Source organism: Alternaria metachromatica, assembly GCF_023757995.1.
Source record: "Alternaria metachromatica strain BMP 0045 chromosome Unknown scaffold_1, whole genome shotgun sequence".
Lineage (NCBI taxonomy): Eukaryota > Fungi > Ascomycota > Dothideomycetes > Pleosporales > Pleosporaceae > Alternaria > Alternaria metachromatica.
The window spans coordinates 507883-528545 of record NW_026055492.1 but is presented as its reverse complement, the minus strand read 5'-3'; the positions used below and the strand labels follow the sequence as shown (position 1 = coordinate 528545).

Genomic DNA, 20663 nt, shown 5'->3' with positions numbered 1-20663 from the left:
AAGCAGCGTGATTTCTAAGCTGCCACACTCAAATGCCAGTAAGCGACTGTGGCCTCTTTCCGCACGGCGACATTTATAATACCAGAGTCCACCATACCGCTAAGCCATGCTGATGTTCTAGTCTTACGCAGCACTCGGGGATGCAGCTGTGTTGGAGCACGTGAAGACGCGTCAAAGCCCTGGGCCGAATCATGGCACCCGCGCAATCTTTGGCCCATCAATCATTGTTGAAATCCGTTGATTTGGTAGCATACTCTATGGATCCATGCAGTTCCCCTTCGTCATCACATTAACGACGCGAACGTGCTGTGTCGCACAGTGACTACTACCGTTTTGGTGCTATGATGCCATGTAATCCATAATGTAGTCGATCTTCGGCTTCATGAGCAGCAAGTAATGCTCTTCCGGGATAAGCGCTATAGGTTCCCGAGCCACGAAGACAGCCCAACTAGACTCTTTGTCAAAACTCCACTCCCAACATGTAGACTCGAAATTGGGGGCGTTCGGGGCATCGTATCTCTGGAAATGGTCTTCTTTGAGCAACTCGCCGAGTAATCTGATGTACCCATAGGGCTCTTTTGCAACACGATGGTTCGGGAAGAGGAGCTTGACTTGTTTGACGTTGCGCAGACGTCTGAGCAGACCCACGAGGGCTGTCCGGTTGGCAGAGTCGTCGAGTGGCATTACAAACTGTAGCTCATCGAGATGCATACATTGCCTGTTCAGCGGGTACTCGCACCATTTCCTGATGGTCTCATGGTCGCAGTGAATCCTCAACTTCTTGACATCTTGGAGAAGCTCTTCGACTTGCTGACCGGCAACTCGTGTGGAGTTCCTGGCGAGCACAAAGAGGGTACTGTGGATGGCAAGGCGACGGAACTCAGCGTTGAACTGGCGGCAAACCAGCCGTATCGCAAGGTTGGTACTAGCTTTGTACCTCTCATCTATCGTAGAACAAGTTCGTCCCTCATTGGACTCGTGGTGTTTCGTGAGTCCCGCGTCAGATTGTTCCAGCGCGTATGCGACAATCTCTAGGCGGAGCTCGATAGGTAAAGAGAGAAAGGTCGCCTTTGAGGCGGTGTGAGACATGACGTGGTGCCACAGGGGGTTAAGACAGCGAGTATGGCCGCTGCGTAAACTTTGTGCTCACAGACACTGGCCATTTGCAAGCTCGAAGCAACAACCCAGCTGACGCGAAAGAAGCGCGCCTGATGCCAGCGCGGGCCCGTGCGTAGACATCTGATAAGATTTCACGACCCCGCCAATCTCCGACTCCGAGCTTGCGTCGCCCCATCTTGTACCTCATCGCGTCCACTCATGCGCACTTCATCCATCTCCATCATTCTGTACACGCTTACAGGTGCATCACATGCTTTGTACTCGGGAAAGTACTGCCCTTTGGCATGTGAGACCGGCGTCAACTATGTAACCTTCAACGACACCGACCCTTCGCTTTCGAGCAAGATCCGAGGATGCCAAAGTGAATTACGCGTCACATCACTGTATCTGTGCTTCGACGAGTTCTGCATACAGGACAGCCAGACAGAAAAATGGATCGAGAACCAGAATCCCTGGTGTGAAGCACACGCGAACATTACATTACCTTCCTTTCGCGATATTCTGGACCAATGGACCCCTGACGACAAGGCTAGAGTGACGCGACTGTCAGCTGAAAAGGCACTCAGGTTTCCGACCATTGATGAAGTTGTGATACCAAGTGATGAGCTTGTAAGGCGAGCTTTCACCACCATGGTACGTTCCTGCTTGTACGGCCGATAAGACTATGGAGTGCTAAATGTGGCGTACAGGAAGCGGCATTCTGGGAATACGAGATCCATCTCGTGTATGGGTAAGTCGAGCCTGTATCCCGTTAGGCGCGACTTCGCTAATATAATACCCATAGCTGGTACATGTACTACTTCTGGCTCGTAGTAGTGGCCGTTGGTGTAACGACGCGTATACTGTCACTTCTACGCAGTGAACAGCGGCACATGTCATACAAAACAGTCCCAGAAGTCGAATCCGGCCGGATTTCTGGACCTCGAAGTCCCTTGGTTTCCCTCCGAACATGGCTCAGGCGATACGTTACTACACCTGCCGCTTTTGGTGATCGTTGTTCTCGACCGTACGGCTGGTGTACCATCCCACCACGGATCCAGTCGCTTACCATCTTTCTTTTTGTCGCGCTCAACGTTGTTCTCTGCAGCTGCTCCTACCGTCTCACCGAAGGCAACCTTTATTGGCCGAAGAAGTCAGTGCAATTCCTCCGTTTTGTATCGGATCGTACGGGAATCATATCGCTCGCGAACTTCCCACTCGTCTGGCTCTTTGGTATGCGCAATGATCTTTTGATCTGGGTGACTGGATGGGGTTTCGGTACCTACAACGCTTTCCATCGGTGGGCGGCAAGGGTTGCCACAGTACAAGCCGTAGTGCACAGTGTGGGATACACGCTGATGATACTGGAGCGCGGAGGATGGCCATCTTTCCTAAACTACTGGACGAAGCACTACTTTTGGAACGGCGAACTGTCAACCATCGCCATGTGCGGTCTTTTGGCGTTCTCGTTCTACGGTATCCGCCGTGCGCACTACGAGTTCTTCCTCGTCACGCACATAGCGCTCTCGATCGCAACCCTCTGGACTATGTACTACCATGTTGAGATTTTCACTAATGGCGAGTGGAATATATTCATCTGGCCATGCGTTGGTGTCTGGGTCTTTGACCGGATCATGCGCCTCTCACGAATCTTAGCTTTCAACCGCAGCCCGCTGAGTACCAAGGCTAGGGTTACTTATGACCCTAGCAGTAACCTCGTGCGCATGGAAGTCGATAGTAGTAAGAGCTTAGTAGCCCCAAGGCCTGGCTCTTACTACTACATCCACGTGTTGGATGATCTGTTCTATGCACATCAGAGCCATCCGTTCACGTTGGCATACAGTTCAAAAGATACGGACAATCCTCCATCTACGCCACTATCGCCGCTTTCAGCGAGGCCGGAACACTCGCGTACTTCATCAGCCTCAACCACAGAGTCGGATGCACTCCTTTCGTCTAAAGCCTCAGATGCCTCATCGAACATGGTGTTCCTTGTCCGACCGTACGACGGCTTCACATCCCGATTGAAGTCACATTGTCTCTTGCATCCCAAAAGACTCCGCATCCTTGTGGAAGGGCCTTATGGACACACTGTTCCTCTCCGCAGTTCACAAAACATTTTGTTTGTAGTCGGTGGAACGGGTATCGCAGTCCCGCTATCACACCTAGCCCACGTTCTGGCGAGTACATCACGTGTACGGAGTGTGAAGATTGTATGGGCAGTACGCGAGTACGCGTTCCTCACTTCTGTTCTCCGCGACTTCAGAGGCTTGTTGAGTGATGAGAGAGTCGAGATGGAAGTGCACGTCACTCGGGATGATGAGGCAAAAGACGATGTGTTGGGCGAAGACCTGAAGAGCGTAAGAATCATGGCACACAGACCTGACGTACATGAAACAGTTCAAGAGGCTGCTAGAGATGCGGGCCAGCAACGTCTGGCGATTGTGGCTTGTGGGCCAGCTTTGATGGCGGATCAGGCTAGGAAAGCGAGTGTCCAGATGTTGGATAAAGGTTATAGAGGGGTGGAGTACTTTGAAGAAAGCTTCAAGTGGTAGAGCGCATGACATCAGGATAATTCGATGGATTCAGTTCGTGCCCAACATTATCCCAGTTTACAAATCTGCTTTCTCCTCTGTTCTTTTAAGTTGAATGTACCACTCCGCGACCTCTCTCACGCTATCCTCTAACCCCCTAATCTTGTCACCATTCATCAGCATCTTCTCCGTCATGCTTGATTCGACGCGGAATGGCATGTTGATAGGCACCTTCTGGCGTCCCAATGTGAAAACCCCAGTCTTGACCTCCTTGGCAAAGTCTCGCTCGATCATGTCCGCCACAGAGTTCCAGAGTTTGTCACCATCTGTCCCCTCCTCCACCGTCCCAGCGGCAACATACCACTTGGGCAGATCCTCGCCTCTAACCCTCTCATCTAGCGCCTCGATATGAATGCGAGCGCAGTCTTGCACATGCACGAAACCAAACGCATACCGTGGTGCCACATCATCGAACAGCAATGCCTTGCTCTGTCGATCCATATGCGCACGCGCTTGCTCCGACGTTGTGCAGAACTCCGAAGGACCGATGACGGTACCGGGTATGATTTGCGCGATAGAGAAGGGGAGCTCATGGGAAGCTTGGAGATCAGCGAGGTAGGTCATACATTGGGCTTTTGCGGAGCAGTAGGCGTTGTGCGGGGATTTGAGAGGGGGTCGGTATGCGAGGGATGTTTGCGAGACCTGAACTGCCTCTGTATCGGTCAGTAAGACGCATGAAGTGAGGCGCGAGGGCAGAAGCAAAGAGACGTACCGTCCAAGACGCGTTCCATACGCGTACCCAGTGTATCGCCGTCTTCAGAGTCAACAAGGCCCGCTCCCGCCTGCGTGAATACCATCCTCTTGACTGTGCCAGACTTGCGCCCTGCTTCTATCAAGCCCGTCGTCGACCTGATGTATGGATGGTAGATGTCGTTGTCAGGATCCAGATGGAGCATCGGCCATGCTCCTGCTATGTGCACAACATAGTCGACACCCGCAACAGCTTCATCGTATGCTCCCTCGACCGCATTGTCTGGCACGGCGACGTATTCGATTAGGTCGAAGTAGGGCTGCACAGAGGGCCCGGTTTTGATCGTTTCGATGGCGGAGGCGTGGCGCACGATGCACCGGACTCGATAGCCAGTTTGCAGCGCGTAGACCACACAGGCATAGCCTATTGTTCCGTTTGCGCCTGTTATCTAGGTACCCAGTCAGTTTCGTTGCGCTGGGGATGATGGAGATTGACTTACAGCGACAAGGCCTCGAGCTCCGCGATCGGCCGTCATGCTTCAGTGCCGTGACGGTGAAGTTTCCCAATATCGCGAATACTTCAGGCCTGGGTCAGAAGCTTGGAAATACATGGTTGATATGGGAAATGTCCGAGTCTTACTAAGATTCTTGCCGTTGGAGTGCAGCTTAGATGAATGGGAGGGCAAACCGGGCCAAGCCGTTCCGAGCAGCGTTCCGACATCCCTCGGCATTCAGCGACGTTGAGCTTGTCGTCATGGGACGTTTATCCACCAACACCCCTAATCCACGCGATCATTGCGCGAAGGGAGCTTTATTATGCCTAACTTGCCTTCTTTCAATACAACAGATGGTTGGGACATTGGCTAAAGACACTCATATCGGAACACGACAGCACGCAATCGCGAAGCTTTCCTCATGTCGCCATGAGAAGCTCAACGGCATCATCGTACGCTCCAGAACCCACGCGCGTTTCGTATCACGGGCATAGACTGGCGCCGCCGGGCAGGCTGGAGCCCTGTCAATCGACCCTGCCACAGTCCTCGCTCTCAGAGCACCTCCTACACGCGCGCACGATGCCACGCTCCTCGAACGGAACCCGACCGCACTCGTCCACAATCAAGGCGCCCGTATCGTTGTAGGAAGCGATGTGCGCGTTCTCTTCGAGCGTTCTAATATATGTAAATGCGGCTTGGCTGTTTCCACGACTCGGAGGCAGCAGTTGGACAAAATAGCGAGGTTATCCATCAAGAGGACATGACAAGTTGGCATCTGGCATGCTACATGCCTATACAACGGCAAGCAATAGCCAGGCATACTGGCATGCTATAAGTTCGGCGGATACGACCGACGGAACAGTAAGCCACAGGGAGCGGGGGCAGGACACAGCAGAGAGAAGCATGAAGTTCGGCAGTTCTAATCAGCATCAACAGTTACCGCCGGATGCCCATATATATACATCGAGAAGAGATGTTGCCAGCATGGCCAATTGATAAGCTGAAGCAGTTACAGTGATAACGCTGCATTCTGCAAGCTTCCCTTCTTTTAGGACCAGTCGCCTTCATCCTCAACCACTTCGCCACGTTCCGAGGCCCCCAGCAGCCCGCGGACGGTCCACGGTCTGTACTTGTATCCCGGCGGTATGTTCGTGTTCAAGAACTCGACACCCGTGTCCAAATGCTCAGCACACTTGTGGTACTTATCGTAAACATACTTCTCGGGATTGTGACAGACCAACCAATCTCCGACCATCTTGTGCTGCTTTGTCGGCACCGCCTTTTCGTCTTTCCAGTCGGTGTTGTGAAAGATCTCACGATTCTTGAATCCTAGTTTCTGCGCGCAGGATACTCGCTCAAACCTACAATTTCGAAGTTAGTCGCTGGTGTTTCTCCACGATCTATATCGGCATACCTCAGCTTATTGTGCACCTTGGTTGCAAGCGCAACGTGCTGTTTCCCGGCAACATGTAGACAGGCTGCTAGCGAGTACGCGTCTTCCATGGCCATCGTGCCGCCACTGAATGACGTAGGCAAGAAGGGATGGGCAGCATCGCCCAGCTGCACGACATGGCCGCCTTTCGACACCCACTGCGGCTGTGGATCACGCCACATCAGCTTCCAGTCGAGCACCTGATTGTTCGGTGTCGCCCTGATCACCTCCGTAACAAAAGGATCCCAATCCTTTACAACATCCAGAATCCTATCCGTGGAAGTGGTTTTCGACCAGCTCTCTGTTGCCGTACCGTTCTCATCCTAACAGACGTTAGCAACGATCAACAAGGAAGGCCAATAAAGTAGCGACTACAAACCTTACAAGTCAATAGATAGCACAGCTCGCCCTTGTCATGAGAAATGACCATATGCGCACCGGGACCAATATACATGAAACCACGGTGATCGTGCCCCAGAAACTCCCTCGCAACAAGGGGATACCCGTCCATCGCCGGCCCAGTAGGAAAAGAAGTCCGGTAGACAACAAAGCCAGAACTAATCGGCTTCTCTCTATTCCCGTCGATGATCTCGCGGGACCTAGAGCCTACACCATCTGCGGCTACCGCCACATCTGCAGTTATCCTCTGACCACTTTTGAGAATAACACCGCCTGATGTGTTTGAGTCAAAGTATGCGTCCACTTTCACGTCGTACGTTATGGGTATACCGAGCTCTTTGACGTAGGTATTCAGCAAACTATGCAGCCTCTTCCGGTAGATGCTCAAAGACGGATTTGCAGAGTCGCCTGGAGCATGGTGTTGGATGAATGTGCCGTCGTATTTGCGCAGGTCAAAGGTTGGTGGCGATGCGAGGGCCCTGAGGCGTTCTAAGAATCCTGGCCATTTCTTGGGCGTTTCGAGCGCTGAGCTGGTAATCATGATGATCTCACCTGTCGGTTTGTTAGTTTGGTTCTTTTGGAAGTCGATAGTTGGATGCGGAGGTACGTACCCGAGTATTGACCTTCGTCATTCCGTTCAAGAACGCGCACATTGTGTCCTTTGCGGTGGGCCTCGATTGCGAAGGTGAGTCCGCCGATGCCGCCTCCCACGACGAGAATGTCGATACCGGTTCGTGGTTCTCGTTTCATTTGGGGATCCTGGATGTGTGGCATGTTTGTTACTGTTGTTTTGTTCGATGTGGCATTCTCTTCGCATAGATATACTTGAACATTTCTCACACGCCCCAGGGCTTTCATCGCAAACGGCGCAACAACATACCGGCGGGCGAAAGACTACGGACGGTTGAGGCGGACAGACCCGACAAAATTTTATAAACAGGTCCGCGTTGATCGCCTGGTGGGCCTCGCCTGTCCAGAGGGATGCGATGTTGCATCCGTTCACAAACGCCCCTTCCGGCGTCCCGAAGCTAGCTTCTCTTAAGCTTCTCAGGCATATGGCTACGCGCGTGAACCAAGGCTAAGCACAAATGTATCTAGCACTGGCGGCGAAAATGTCTATGTTGGGTGGCAAGGCATGTTTGTACATCATGTACGATGGCTTGTACAAACGCGGGCCCACATGGCAGTGGTAACATTGTACTATTCTCCACACGGCCATGCGAGCAGAGATTGTGGGATGAGAATCAGCGTGACTCTGGTTGAAATCAACATCAAACCAGTATGTGATGTCGACAGTCGTGATTGACAAAGCCGATATCGCGAAGATGTTTCTCATATCGGGTCTACTGGGCAATGAACTACGTTTGCATCTGTTTCTGCATCTCCTGCACGACGACTGCTTGAACCTCGCGCATATGTTTACTCACTATCGCGCCGCCGTATCCACCTTCCAGATCGTCGAGAAGATCTTCGCTGCCCTTGGGGAAGATGCCTACGCTTCTTCCACACAACTCTTGAACCGAAGCAAACCTCACCACAGCATCCACGACTCTGTCCATGGATACAAATCCTATGATGTTAAGAACAGCGCCGTTGTCCTCTACAAAGTCGGGTTGCTTGGCGATGCCGGTATCCACGTACCAGGGTGCAACAAGATTGATGCGGATCGAAGAATGCATGGCGCGCTCGCGCAAGCTGTACAGAAGTCCTCGAACACCGAACTTGGACATGCTGTATGTGGTGCTATATGGGTATCCAATATAGGCTGCAAGCGAGGCGATGAGAACGATGCTGGGCTTGAAAGTTGTTGCTGCTGCGCGCGGGAGGCGGAAGTGATGTAGTGCTAGATAGCAGGTATTGTATACTGCCTCAAGATTGACGGACACGCAAGCAAAGCTTGGAGCAGGTGGTGGTGTGTCTCCTGGGTTTGGCAACGTGGCTGGCACCATGTCGAAGAGGTTCTTCTCGGCAAGGATGCCTGCATTTGGGATCACTATGTCAATCTGCCTATCTCCAAAGATGATTGCAGACTGGAACATGGAGGCTTGATCCTCGTAGGATGCCACGTCGCATTGTACGAACTGCACTCTGAGGCCTCGAGTGGTTAGATCTGCAGAGGTGGGAGCACCAAGTTAGTATGTATATCACAGGCAATTCCCACGGCCAGAACTTACCCTGGATGACGCCCCCAGCCGTATCGTGTAGATCAGCCATGGTGACTATTGCGCCTGCTTCGGCCATCTTTATCGCGCAGGCTAGACCAATGCCAGATGCTGCGCCAGTGATAAGCACCGAACGATCTTTGAGGTTGGATGTATCCAGCACACTGTTAAAGTCGATGGGAGTGGCCATGGTTGGAGTAGCGGCGTTCGCCATGTTGATCAAAGAGTCGCACGTAGAAGGTTGTAGGCGTAAAACAATGATGCTCAGTCGAACGCAATCGCCTGGTAGATGAGTGAAGAATCGACGTCGCGCAGACGCTACGCAGTAGAATACAAAAGTGGATAGCGAGAGGCTACAAAGCGGGGAAAGTGGCCAAGTAATCGGTGACGCTGGGCACAGCTCAGAATCCCATGGTTACCCAAAGAGACACATGCGAGCAAATCGGGGCAAAGTTCGACATCTCGATGGGGGCTGCAGGAGGAGGCGGGGTTTGCCAAGATACAGTATGTCATGCGGGGAAGGAGCTACTCCATCACCAAACACACCCGGCCCGGGCGAATTTTAGATTGCCGTTGAGTGAGGCATCGATCATAAGTGAGCCGATGAGTGCTCCTTTAGAGCGGATATGTCCGAGGTTCCAAGCCGGTACGTACGCATGGCATCCCGCCAGAGCGAAGCATTTGATCGGGGCAAAAGGTGCTTCTGAGGAGAGTTGAATCGGGATCGCATCAACCCAAAGTAAATGACCAGTTCCACTCTCTTACCACTTCTTCCCAGTCCCTTCTTTGACCACCTTCAAGCTTCGGTCGCCACACTTCTTTTAACACCTTTTGGACACATTCAACGTTCTCGTACCGATTCCTATTCTGGATATCCTCTAGCCTCTGGAAGCACTTCTCGATGGCCGCTTCATCATCTAGCTCGGCTCCAGCGAGAAATATTGGGTAGAGCAAACTTGACTCCGCGGCGCTTCCCGGTGGTATACGAGCGATAAACTCCATCGCGCGTGATGCACAGCCCGCAATATTGGCTGAATGGCTAGGCGAGGTGCGGTAGAGCTGAATGAGAGCTGCTAAACGGTAGGCTTCTGCCAAGGCGATGAGGTCGAGAGCTATAGGAGTATCGACGCCAAGTGCAAACGGGTTGTCGTAAGCCCAATTCTGTATACCCTTCTCGATGACGTTGAAAGACGCTTCGGTAGCGAGGGGAAACGCGGGACTCGAAGAGGTGACATACTGTATCCGTGAAATCAGGTCGCATAGCTGGTATGAGATGCCCATGAGCGGGTCGATTGTGCCTGGCATTAGGGCGGCGCTGATTGGTATCAAGCCCTGCTCTGCCGAACAGGCCTTTCCGGCGTTTGACACCCGCGCCATGAGCGAAGCAGAGGCGAAGTGGTAAGTGAAGTGTCGATGCAAAGAATCAACTTCAACACAGTCCATGATGCTCTGTTCCGGAGTAAGCGCACTAAGTATCCGTTGCACACTCTTCAATTGCGATATCCATCTCGTAGTTTTGACACCATTGAGTGCTTCTAGTCCTACCAGGATGAGAATCACCGCAGTAACCTGGTAGGTATCTTCTGGCAATCCACCCGACGGGTTCAAGCGCTCCTTGATGAATTGATAGCACTTCCTCTCGTGGCGGGAGGATACGGCGCGAAGGTGTTTGGCGCGGTCTGCGTCCTGGCTTCGCCTCGCCAACTGAGCAGAAGATATAGCCAGAATAGCGTCAAGCATACCTTCGATCTGGAAAGACCAAGGCATGTAGAGGCTGGTGTAGAAACTCGTTGCAATAGGTGCTACTTGGACACTGGGTACAAACGCCTCGATGTAATACTGCAATAAATGCATCCGCTCCGCTCCTTCGTCGCCCGGTAGTGCATCCCATGGATCAAGAGACGAGCGCAGTGGGACTGCGACCTGGCGCTCCGGGCTCTTTGAGCTTGACTGGGACGAAGACGATTCCGAAACGATACTTCGTGGAGTTTGCCATTCGCATAACAGGTTGAGGCGTTTGCAGTTGGCACACTGAGGCTGGGCGCTATCGCACCTCTTCCGCCGGGTTCGGCATGTGAGGCAACCCGTCCGTGACCTTGGCGCGAATTTGCGTTGACGCGGCTTGGATTCAGCCATGATCTGATGGATAGAAGTGCTGAGAGGAGCTTGATTCGGATAGTCACCGAGGGGACATGGAGACGTGCATCGTTGCGGGTGTGTTATTGGCAAAGATAGCTGAAGATTGAGTCAGTCAGATGCCGCGATCGCGGGTGCGGTATCGATAAGGCGTGACTAATCGGAGCATGCACCTCCGAAGGGCGACAGATGCATGGTCATCCACTGCTATCAACCTACGTCAACCGCAATTCACGCGAAGCTCGGGTCGAAACCATCGTATTTCGCATGCGCGAAGGATTGCATCCTACAATGGAGTTCCTTGGCCGCTGTGGCAGACCGCGCCTCCATGCGAAGAGACCACCCACGCCGTCGATGCTCCCACGTGCAGCTGGTTCCTGAGCATCCTTACCGCCTTAGGAAGCATCGCCAGAACTCATCTCCGAGGCTAAAGCAGGTGCTGAACTTGACAACACCAAAAACAATCAACATGTCGGGTATAAAGATGATAGGCGTGCGCTCTATTCCTATCTGCACTTCGAAGCGTCCCTCATTTCTTAACGGTAATCATGAAGCTTCTTGCTCTTTCTCTCGCCGCTAGCAGTGCTGCTGTTGCAGCCCAAGACAACTTCAATGTCTTCCAGCATATCGGCGGCAACGGACAATGGTTCCCCGGCGAAGAGGTGACGGGCATTTCGTCCGATATACCTACAGGATGCAAGGTCGATCTGGCAGGTAGGGCAGCTTGATTCCGCGATTGAAGAATGCCAGACTAAGAACACATAGCTTTCTTCTCCCGTCACGGTTCGCGGTTCCCAGACCGGTAACTACTGCACGCGCTGTACATGAGGCATAGGCTGACTTTGTCTTTTTACTTTTATAGTGGCGCCTACAATGGGTGGGTTGAATTCGCCAATTACATCCAAGCCGCCGGAGACATCACCATCACCGACGGGAAGCTCGCGTTCCTCAAATCCTGGAAGCCGGTCCTCTCAGACCCGGACGCTCAAATCGCTAATCTGAGCCCGACCGGCTGGAAAGAACTACACGAGATGGGTACAACGTGGCGCCTTCGTTACCCCGACCTGTACAAGTACAACACCGCTTTTACTATGTGGGCAAACTACTATACGTCTGGTCCACGCGTTCGGGACAGCGCACGTCTCTTCGCTCAAGGTTTCGTGGGGCCGAACGCTACAGACCTCACTACAATCTATGCTCTCAACGCGAGCGACCCTGCCAGTTGGGGCAACACTCTTGCTCCCAGCGACCTGTGCAAGGCCTACGATGACGCGGGTGGAGGTCCTGCCAAGGAGACGTGGGACTCTATGTACCTTCCCCCGATTGCCGCCAGGCTCAACGGGAAGATCCAAGGCCTGAACCTTACAACGAGTCAAGTCGACCAGATACCCTACTTGTGTGGATTCGAGACCCAGATCACCGGCCGTCGAAGCCCCTTTTGCGATATCTTCACACAGGAAGAGATCTTGCAGTACGAGTATGCGCAAGATTTGCGTTATTGGTACGGCACCGGCCTGGGATCCGATATCGAGAAATACCAGATGTTGCCTATCGTTGACATGACTGTGCAACGCTTTGTTGATGGTCCAGACGCGACCTACAAGACGGGCAATGGCACTTTTGTCCCTCCAAAGATCATGGCCAATTTCGCAAATGATGGCCAAATCAACCAGCTGGCCGCTGCGATCGGTGTTTTCGACAAACAACAGCAGCTTCCTGGTAACATGTCGTTGTCGGACCGACTCTTCCGCTCCTCTCAGGTCGTGAAGATGCGCGGAACTGTTGCATTCGAACGCCTCTCTTGTCCTGCTGCTGCCCACAATAGCACATACGGCTCTGGCTATGCAACCAACTACAACGGCACCGCCTCTCAAGAAACTTTCGTGCGCATCCGCATTAACGAGGTTGTCTACCCTGTTGTGGACTGCACCAGTGGTCCTGGCTCATCTTGCCCCCTGTCTCAGTACCAAGATATCATCAAGGCGAAGCGTGCAGAGGCCGGTGACGTGACCAAGCTGTGCAACATGACGGGCGAAGGCCTTGCGGCACAGCCAAAAGCAACCTTTTTCTTCGATAATACACTTCCGTGGCAGACAGTTGTTAAGCCCTAGACATCAAATCAGGTGTTCGATAGTCCAAAATCATGTTATTCATCGCTGACGTTCCCACGTATGCTTCTGTGCCGCTTGATCTGTTTTTGTGCCGCAATAAGGCTGTTGTCAACGTTGCGCAATTGACATGGGCCGCACTTTCTACCCCAAGCACGGTCGAGTTGCTGAGATCGCAAGGCTCAACGTGCATCGCATTCATACAGCGGCTTCGGCCACCGACGATTGACATGTACAGGGCGCGCGCGTTCGTCACTAGGACGCGCCAACCCCACTTTCCAGCTATTGGATCGCGCCTGTGCACAAGACGCACGCCCTACACCCAAATGACCCTCCTCCGCTCTTCACGCAAGCCAACCTGCACATCATGCAAGACAGAATACCAACAAGAGCTTCAAAAACGTACGCCGCGATCCTGCGGCGTCGTTGGCATATGTCGATGTGACCTGGCTCTCGTACGACTAGCCTTTTACACCCGTGCCTCAGGAGTACAACACTCGCACCGCGCATTCTTTGCTACCCGTCGGGAAGTCCACATGCACTAGCGTATTCCGGGAGAAAGCGGCTTCAGCGCAAGTCTCCCATTGGACCCATCTGGCGCAATGCTGGCGTCAAACTGTCTCCACATTGCGCCTCTCAGGCGTATGGTCATGTCTTCGACAAGCAAAGCCGCTGAAACAAGCCTCCCACGCCTTTCAGGTCAATTACCGAAACAGTCAGCACTGCGACGGCAAAGTCATGTTGGTCCATGGAGTCATAGGGTGTGCGATTCTCGGATGTCTGAATCGGTAGAGTGGCCTGAGCTGTGGGGTGAGTATAAAGATGGTGTTGTACGCAGCTGAAGTGATCTAGACATTACCAACACATTCTTCTTCTTACAGCGTGGGCTCAAACAAACCGACAGATTTGGTACCGGTCCCACAGAAAGGACAAAGCACCCTGATCCACAGTAATCAGACGAGTACGTTTGCCATCATTCTCGACACGCAAGCTTCAAATCGGCATCAAGATCGGCGCATCGAGCAAGGCTCATATATACACCACTACGACTACGTGGACTCTAGAGCCATCTGGATCAAAAATATCGCACTCAAGTTCTCAAATATCGAAGATGTCAGGCTCTTCCGCGACGACTCCTCGCACCTCTTTCGAATACATCAAGACACCAGTCCAGGCATCTTCATCATCAACTTCTGTTGTTTCGTCATCGGCATCTACACTGAAGGAATCGAGCAAAGCTCGGGGCCTCTGGAACTCCATCAAGCGCCACGCAAAAGAGCACCATGAGGGCATGAACGCAGCATATGCTACATACTACGGCTCAGGCGCGAACGGACACGGGCAGGAAGTCTGGGAATATCGAAGAGGAAGCAAGCAGGGAACGACGGTTATGAAGCGATAATAGTGACAAATGTGTTGGCATGGTTCCGCGTTTCAGGGTTGGATTCAGCAGCCTCAGCATGCTGCATGAGGCTCATGTGCTTCGATTGTATGTACTAGGGGGGTATTTGGCGTTGGAGTTGATGCGTATATACCTGTTTTCTTCCTGGAAGTACTATTTTTTGCCGAATCGTATGATGACTCTTAGTCGCTTTGTTTTGTGGCGTCGCTGCTGAACACAGCAGCGGTATGTGATTCGGCTCACAGGTGAAGTGCTGATATAAGGCTTCCAACCCAGGACAGCCCGTGGACTTTTCTTAGACCCTCTTTGTGTTCACCCGGAAGGGCGTGTTATGGATTATCCTTGCGCTTCATTGGTGCACATGCGTTAAAACTATCATTACTACGCAGACCAGCGGATGGAACTCAATACAGCCGCCTCCAACATGCAACTGTGCTATCTACTCCTGGCGCCTTTCTACTAGATCTTCGATCCCAGTTCTGACTCCCTCGATGATATCACGCATGAGCTGCTCTTCCACAGCATCCTCAGCCCAGCAGAAGTTCAACGTCGCGTTTCCATCGCCACCTGTTACAACATTGAGTTTCAAAGCATTGGCCACAATATTGGGAGATTGGCTGAACACCATCCGACCGACAGTCCATACTCCTTCACTCTGAGTATACTTCAATACTCCTGCACTGGACAGTTCTGCTGCAGACTTGCGAGGCTTACCTAATTGGTCGAAGAAATGTTGCTGCATAGAAGAGATGTATTTCAGCAGCGCAACGGGGTTATCGACGCCAGATTTGGCGACTTCTGTGGATATGGTGGATTTCACTGCGCGTGCAGTGTCCCATGAGAACTGCTGTAAGACACTCAGTCCTGCTGAATCTTTGAGTTTGGGTTCTCGAGATGCGACGCGCTCGTGAAGGTAGGCATATTCGGCAATCGTCATGGTCATCTGCTGTTCCTCCACGTCAAGAAATTTCTTTATCGATATCGGGCCTTCAATGTGAAGCCTCTCACAGTCTTCTGCTGAGAGGCAGGTGAAGAGTGACGCGGCGAGAAGGCATTGCAACGTTGCTGTTACGCTTGTCTTTTCAGATCGGCTGACTTGAGCCAGCTTGTCCGTAGTCGCTTTCGACAGGACGAGCGTGCGATAATGCGGTGGCGGAATCGGCGTAGCGTTCGGCTGTATAGCGTTGCCCGCCCATAGTTTCGGAGGTCGCTTTGCGAATACCGAGGGTAACAAGGCACCAAGAATGGCCTTGATGAAGTAAGGCCACGTTATAGTCATTGGATGTAAGTCCTCTAATGGCGGCGCTAGATCCGCAGACGAAGACTTGACAATCGCATCCGCGATGCTTTCCGGAGTGTTGAGGCCAGCCAGGAATGATTTGTGAAACGAGAAGGCTGACGTTCCGTCTGCTAGCGCATGGTGCCACATCCACGTCGCCGTGAACTTGGATGTGTCTTGTGGTGAAGTCAGGACCAGCAGCCGCCAGAAAGGCTTTGAGCCTAGGTTGTCCTTAAAATCGCGGCTATGCTGCTGCCCTAGATATCGATCGAGCTCTTCGTCCGCCTCGCCATCGTTTGGAAATGGTGTCTTTCTCTCGCATATCTCTACGCAGGTGCGTAGATCGATCTCAGGGAGTTGCGCGAAGTAAACGTTGGGATAGGATTGATCTTCATTCAGCGTGATGGTTGTCAGGACCGGGTGCTGGGCAATAACTTTTCGGAGCGCAGTATAGATTCGCAGTTCGAGCGATGATTGAGGATTCTTTGGTGCCACATATTCTGCGGTAAAGCCAACGTTCTTGTAGAACCCGAGATGGTGTCGCGCGGTACTGTACGTTTCTAGTCTGCCGCATGGGCGCAGCTTCTTGAGGTTTGAAAGGTCGGCCATTCTGTACGTGCGGGAGCGGCTCTGAGGAAGCAAGAAAGATCATGGGTATCGCAGCATCCTACAGACAATATGTAGATTTGTAAATCCCTCACACTCGCAAGGGACGCCGCAAGGGGGATGGAGGGATTACCAATGCAAGTACTGACTCGTGTCGCAACTCAACAGAGGACAGCGCGGCGAGAGCTCTTGCTACATCGTGAAGAGTCGGACGTGCATCGCTGGGGAATTCGGCTTACTATCTACTCTCGTATACCCGTGGCTAGCTATACTGATGGTGTTGTGTTGATGCATTTGTTGTGGCATCGAACGCCGCCAAGATCAGGCAGGTGCTCCTAGCTTTCCGACGGGATCATTCCCGGTTTTCCTACCTAGATACGTTCGTGCATTGAAAAACACGATCAACACGACAAACACGATCCAACACATGACGACAGAGTCGCGAGACGCACCTGACAGTCCAACGGAGGGCTTCTTGGCTAGCTTTTATCCTCCTACCATAGGGCTGAAGGATCAATTCAACCCCAAAGATGGGTTCACGACATGCGCAAGCGTGCACCAACGGCGTGGGCCCAACATTAACCGGGGGCCAAAAGGACTGATGGGGCAAGTACCATACCTTTAGCGGCATAATACCATATCGACGGGCTCTAGAATGTCCTCGTATCTGGAAATGCCCTCTAACCGGTAGGATGAGTTCCCCAATCACGGCAGTCCTACAGAAAATGTATGCCTCCCGACTTCAGCCTCGGATCGCCATCGCTTCAGCCACAGGCAGGCCGTGACTTTGATATAGAGAGAGCGATGGGGTTAATGCTTCACATGGCGAGTGCATCGCTGTCCTGCCTTTACCGGCCACCATGGCTCCCTACCCGACGCCTCTTAAGGCAACATTCACGTTGGATGCACGACTGGACTGGAAACTGGAGCCACGATCAACGCACAGCGAGTCACCACCGTCCAAGAGTCCAGCAGAAGAAAGAACTGCTGCCTCGATGTTTATTGGTATATGTCTGGCCATCACATTTGTACTCGCAGCGCCTATAGTATGGGTATGGCTTGCGGATCGAATCAGAAGGCGGAAACTCGATCCCTTTAGGAAACTTAGGGATCTAGAGCGCGAAAGGAAGCGCCCCGGACTTGATCCACCTCCTTATGCCAAAGCACCGCCCAAGGATTCGATATGGGCGAGACAAGAGAAGTATGCAACAAAGAAACCGCCGAGAGCCATCACGGCCGATCAGATTCTGGGCATCGACAAGCGATCCTACCTGCAACGCATCATCCCTCAGAGTGGTTGGTCAACTCCCTGCTTTGTCTTGGAGCTTCCACTGATATGTAGCTATAGAAGGATCATCACAACTACTCACCGTAGCGCCTGCACACTTTGGGTGGGCTAGACAAGCCGCCACTTCTTCGGGGGACGAGCAGTACATCAGCCCATGGGACGCAGAGCATACCCCGAATCCAGTCATTTTTCCATGGCTCCAAAAGAAACGACCATTCCAAAACGATGACAATAGCGAAAACTCGGAGAGACTGCAGGTCATGGCTATGAGCAATACTTCATCACCACTTTTAGTCTCACCATCGGGGCCCTCCGCATATACTCAAGATGACAACCCCTTCCTTGACTCCCCCACAGAATACACAAGCTCTCCACCTGACAGTGAGCAATCTTACGAGCCTTCAGAAACAGCTCCCAGAGAGCATCCAGCGTCCAACCAATTGAGCGATCAAGCGCATAACTCCGATGGGTCTTCGAGCCTTTACCGATGTGACACATGTCAGACGACATACCATTCGCAGGGGCAGTTGAAGTAAGTCGCCAGACTGGCGTTTCATTCGCAAATCTTGAAAAGATCTAGAGCTAACACACTCTTAGTGTACACTTGAACCGCAAGCACCGACGGCGGTATCGATGCAGGCATTGCGATTCAGCTTTCGCACTCAAAGCTGATCTCAAGAGACATGAGCGCGGCGTTCACAAGGACATGTACGCAACGCAAAACTTCTATTGTCCCAACCCTATGTGTTCAATCCCCGAAAAGAAGTTCACGCGTAGGGATAATTTCGAAAGGCATGTGCGAAGATGCCGTAGTCGCGAGATTTGACGGGTAGAAATGATCAAGACATGAGTAGTGTTCCGAAAGCCTTAATTGTCCGGTCGCAGTCGACTGCATACACTACAACATCTCGGCGGACATGTTACGGCACGCATTGTGAGTAATGCTCGCTGCTTACTTTACATGTTCCCTGCGCACAGGTCGTTGGACCAGTCCACGTGGCGCCTCCACACTGCGCGTATAGTGCGGCTCCCGCAGCCGGCGCTTCTGGTGCTGGAGCTGGCTGTTGAGGCGCTGGTGTGGAGCCACTGCCGCCATCTTGCCCAGCCGCACAAGTTAGCGGCGCAGGCCCTGGAATGGAATAGGCCTTGCCACCCATGTAGGGCTTCCCAGTGGTGTCATAGATACTGAGTTGGATACCGGGGTCGTTGGCTTTGTAAGCACCAGGGAAAGAGACGAAGTTGGAGCCCTTGTTTGTGCCACTACCCGAGACGCGGATCTGTGCGCATTCCATGTAGAATTGGGCGCCGCCTGTTGAACGTCAGCAGTTTGATAGTGCGATGGCTCGGGCTAATTACCTTGCGCCGAAGCGCTGTGGAGGGCAATGAGCTCGACACGCAGCAGATAGTCGCCCGGAGCAACACAAGTAGGCATGTTGAAGTAGTGCCAACCTCCGTTCGCAATCATCGTGTCCACAGCCCATTTTCCGTTACTCAGACCGTCTTGGGCAACCTTGAACCATTGGAGGCCTGTGGTGCCAGCGGTTGCGGCATTGTCTACCTTGGCAAGGTAGTATTGTATCGGCCCTGCGGTGGATACATTAGCTATCTGCTTCTACATGACCGAGAGAATTATCATGAAGCGCCACCTACCTTTGTGACTCGCAGCAATAGGATGATCGGGATCGTTAGCACCCTGTTTTCCACCTATGACGTGTCCCCACCTGTTCAGCGAAGTCAGTGTCAGTCTTTCATACAGTCCATACATCGGAGTTCCCACCATGCGCCGACCTTTGCTCCAGCCGGAATGCTTATCACAGTGCTATCTGTATGCTTGATGTCTTTGTTGCAAGCAAAAGCCGCGTCGTTGACATTTGTGATAGGGTAGTCAGAATCGGGGGCGCGGACGCCCTTCAGTTGACCCTGCTCCACGCCGTTGACAGAGACTTTCTGAAAAATGGTATGGGCTGAGACAACACTTGCCAGCGCGAAGAGGATAAGATTCTTCATATTGGAGAAGTGTGTTATGGTAGGGGTTTGAGACTTGCTGGAGTAAATGGGAGTGCAGTGAAGTACCATCCAAGATACTGATGGTTATCATGATTTATCATGGATTATATTAGCTAAACAAATTGGAGCGCGTGGCTTAAGCTGGTCGAAATGACTGATAATACGAATCTCGATAATGCGAGCCATGTGCTGTGGTCGTAGATTGCCGTACCGATCTTTGGGCGAGTCTTTGCAATCGTACACTATACATTAGATTATGGGTGGCTAAGATGTCTTTATATGCTGATCGGCCTGGGTGCTCCGTGCCTAATCGGACTAAGATCAGATGCCCCATAGTATGTCAAGTCATATGCAATATGTCGCTCGCGCAAGACCTGACAGGGATGCGGACACACAGGCTATGGCTGGTCGGAGTTGGCCACGCTCATGACGGGTTCTGTAAGTCTGACGATATAACAATGAGATGAAGTTTTGTATTGTGACCATTTGAGGGCAGACCTCTTTAAACTACTGGCGCCTACTGGTACGTTGTTGCTGAGAAGGCAGGATCCATCAAGCAATGCAAGAGGACATTGGATTGGTGCGTCCGTTTGGTCGATCAAGTACTGGGCAACCGCGCTCAGACAACCAAGCAAAGCTCCATGGCTTTTCCCTGGTTTTGCTAGCAGATATGTTACCGACCGCTTCGGAGTGAACACATGGTTGGGCCTGAGCAGAAGAGGAGCACTTGCACAGCGTATCGTAACACCACAGTTTATCCCTCAATGCTGTCCGCCGGTTCTATTCCGTCTCCCACGAAAGACCTGAGTGTATGCGCAGCCAGCGGTTTGCAAGTCTGCGAGGTGGATGTGATGATGGAGCGCTGCGAGTAGCGGGTTGCGCGCCGGGAAGCGATGAGGCACGCTGTGGAGCAAACGTACGTTTTGACGTGAAACAGAAGACTGCCTTTGACGAGGTTAGCAAAGTAG

The 20663-nt window shown here is 52.4% G+C and overlaps 9 protein-coding genes across 9 annotated transcripts; 2 read left to right on the top strand and 7 right to left on the bottom strand.

Annotated features, from left to right (window-relative positions):
- Window positions 1-339: 339 nt before the first annotated feature.
- J4E83_000168 (uncharacterized protein) lies at window positions 340-1089 on the bottom strand (the record flags this gene model as incomplete). Its single annotated transcript, XM_049327132.1, has 1 exon — window positions 340-1089. One exon carries the CDS (start codon window positions 1087-1089, stop codon window positions 340-342), a length of 750 nt encoding a protein of 249 aa, XP_049193277.1.
- Window positions 1090-1317: 228 nt separating this feature from the next.
- J4E83_000167 (uncharacterized protein) lies at window positions 1318-3653 on the top strand (the record flags this gene model as incomplete). The annotated part of the gene is made up of 3 exons (XM_049327131.1): window positions 1318-1752; window positions 1809-1849; window positions 1904-3653. The coding sequence occupies 3 exons, from the start codon at window positions 1318-1320 to the stop codon at window positions 3651-3653; spliced, it is 2226 nt and encodes a 741-aa protein (XP_049193276.1).
- A 57-nt stretch (window positions 3654-3710) lies between these two features.
- J4E83_000166 (uncharacterized protein) lies at window positions 3711-4918 on the bottom strand (the record flags this gene model as incomplete). The annotated part of the gene is made up of 3 exons (XM_049327130.1): window positions 3711-4345; window positions 4405-4831; window positions 4883-4918. The coding sequence occupies 3 exons, from the start codon at window positions 4916-4918 to the stop codon at window positions 3711-3713; spliced, it is 1098 nt and encodes a 365-aa protein (XP_049193275.1).
- A 1006-nt stretch (window positions 4919-5924) lies between these two features.
- Window positions 5925-7481, bottom strand: J4E83_000165 (uncharacterized protein; the record flags this gene model as incomplete). The annotated part of the gene is made up of 4 exons (XM_049327129.1): window positions 5925-6237; window positions 6291-6631; window positions 6919-7259; window positions 7319-7481. 4 exons carry the CDS (start codon window positions 7479-7481, stop codon window positions 5925-5927), a joined length of 1158 nt encoding a protein of 385 aa, XP_049193274.1.
- Window positions 7482-8065: 584 nt separating this feature from the next.
- J4E83_000164 (uncharacterized protein) lies at window positions 8066-9059 on the bottom strand (the record flags this gene model as incomplete). Its single annotated transcript, XM_049327128.1, has 2 exons — window positions 8066-8685; window positions 8882-9059. The coding sequence occupies 2 exons, from the start codon at window positions 9057-9059 to the stop codon at window positions 8066-8068; spliced, it is 798 nt and encodes a 265-aa protein (XP_049193273.1).
- Window positions 9060-9598: 539 nt separating this feature from the next.
- J4E83_000163 (uncharacterized protein) lies at window positions 9599-11005 on the bottom strand (the record flags this gene model as incomplete). Its single annotated transcript, XM_049327127.1, has 1 exon — window positions 9599-11005. One exon carries the CDS (start codon window positions 11003-11005, stop codon window positions 9599-9601), a length of 1407 nt encoding a protein of 468 aa, XP_049193272.1.
- A 548-nt stretch (window positions 11006-11553) lies between these two features.
- Window positions 11554-13116, top strand: J4E83_000162 (uncharacterized protein; the record flags this gene model as incomplete). The annotated part of the gene is made up of 3 exons (XM_049327126.1): window positions 11554-11719; window positions 11771-11807; window positions 11868-13116. The coding sequence occupies 3 exons, from the start codon at window positions 11554-11556 to the stop codon at window positions 13114-13116; spliced, it is 1452 nt and encodes a 483-aa protein (XP_049193271.1).
- A 1838-nt stretch (window positions 13117-14954) lies between these two features.
- J4E83_000161 (uncharacterized protein) lies at window positions 14955-16403 on the bottom strand (the record flags this gene model as incomplete). Its single annotated transcript, XM_049327125.1, has 1 exon — window positions 14955-16403. The coding sequence occupies one exon, from the start codon at window positions 16401-16403 to the stop codon at window positions 14955-14957; it is 1449 nt and encodes a 482-aa protein (XP_049193270.1).
- A 2205-nt stretch (window positions 16404-18608) lies between these two features.
- J4E83_000160 (uncharacterized protein) lies at window positions 18609-19695 on the bottom strand (the record flags this gene model as incomplete). The annotated part of the gene is made up of 4 exons (XM_049327124.1): window positions 18609-18997; window positions 19045-19272; window positions 19339-19409; window positions 19466-19695. The coding sequence occupies 4 exons, from the start codon at window positions 19693-19695 to the stop codon at window positions 18609-18611; spliced, it is 918 nt and encodes a 305-aa protein (XP_049193269.1).
- Between the last annotated feature and the right edge of the window lie 968 nt (window positions 19696-20663).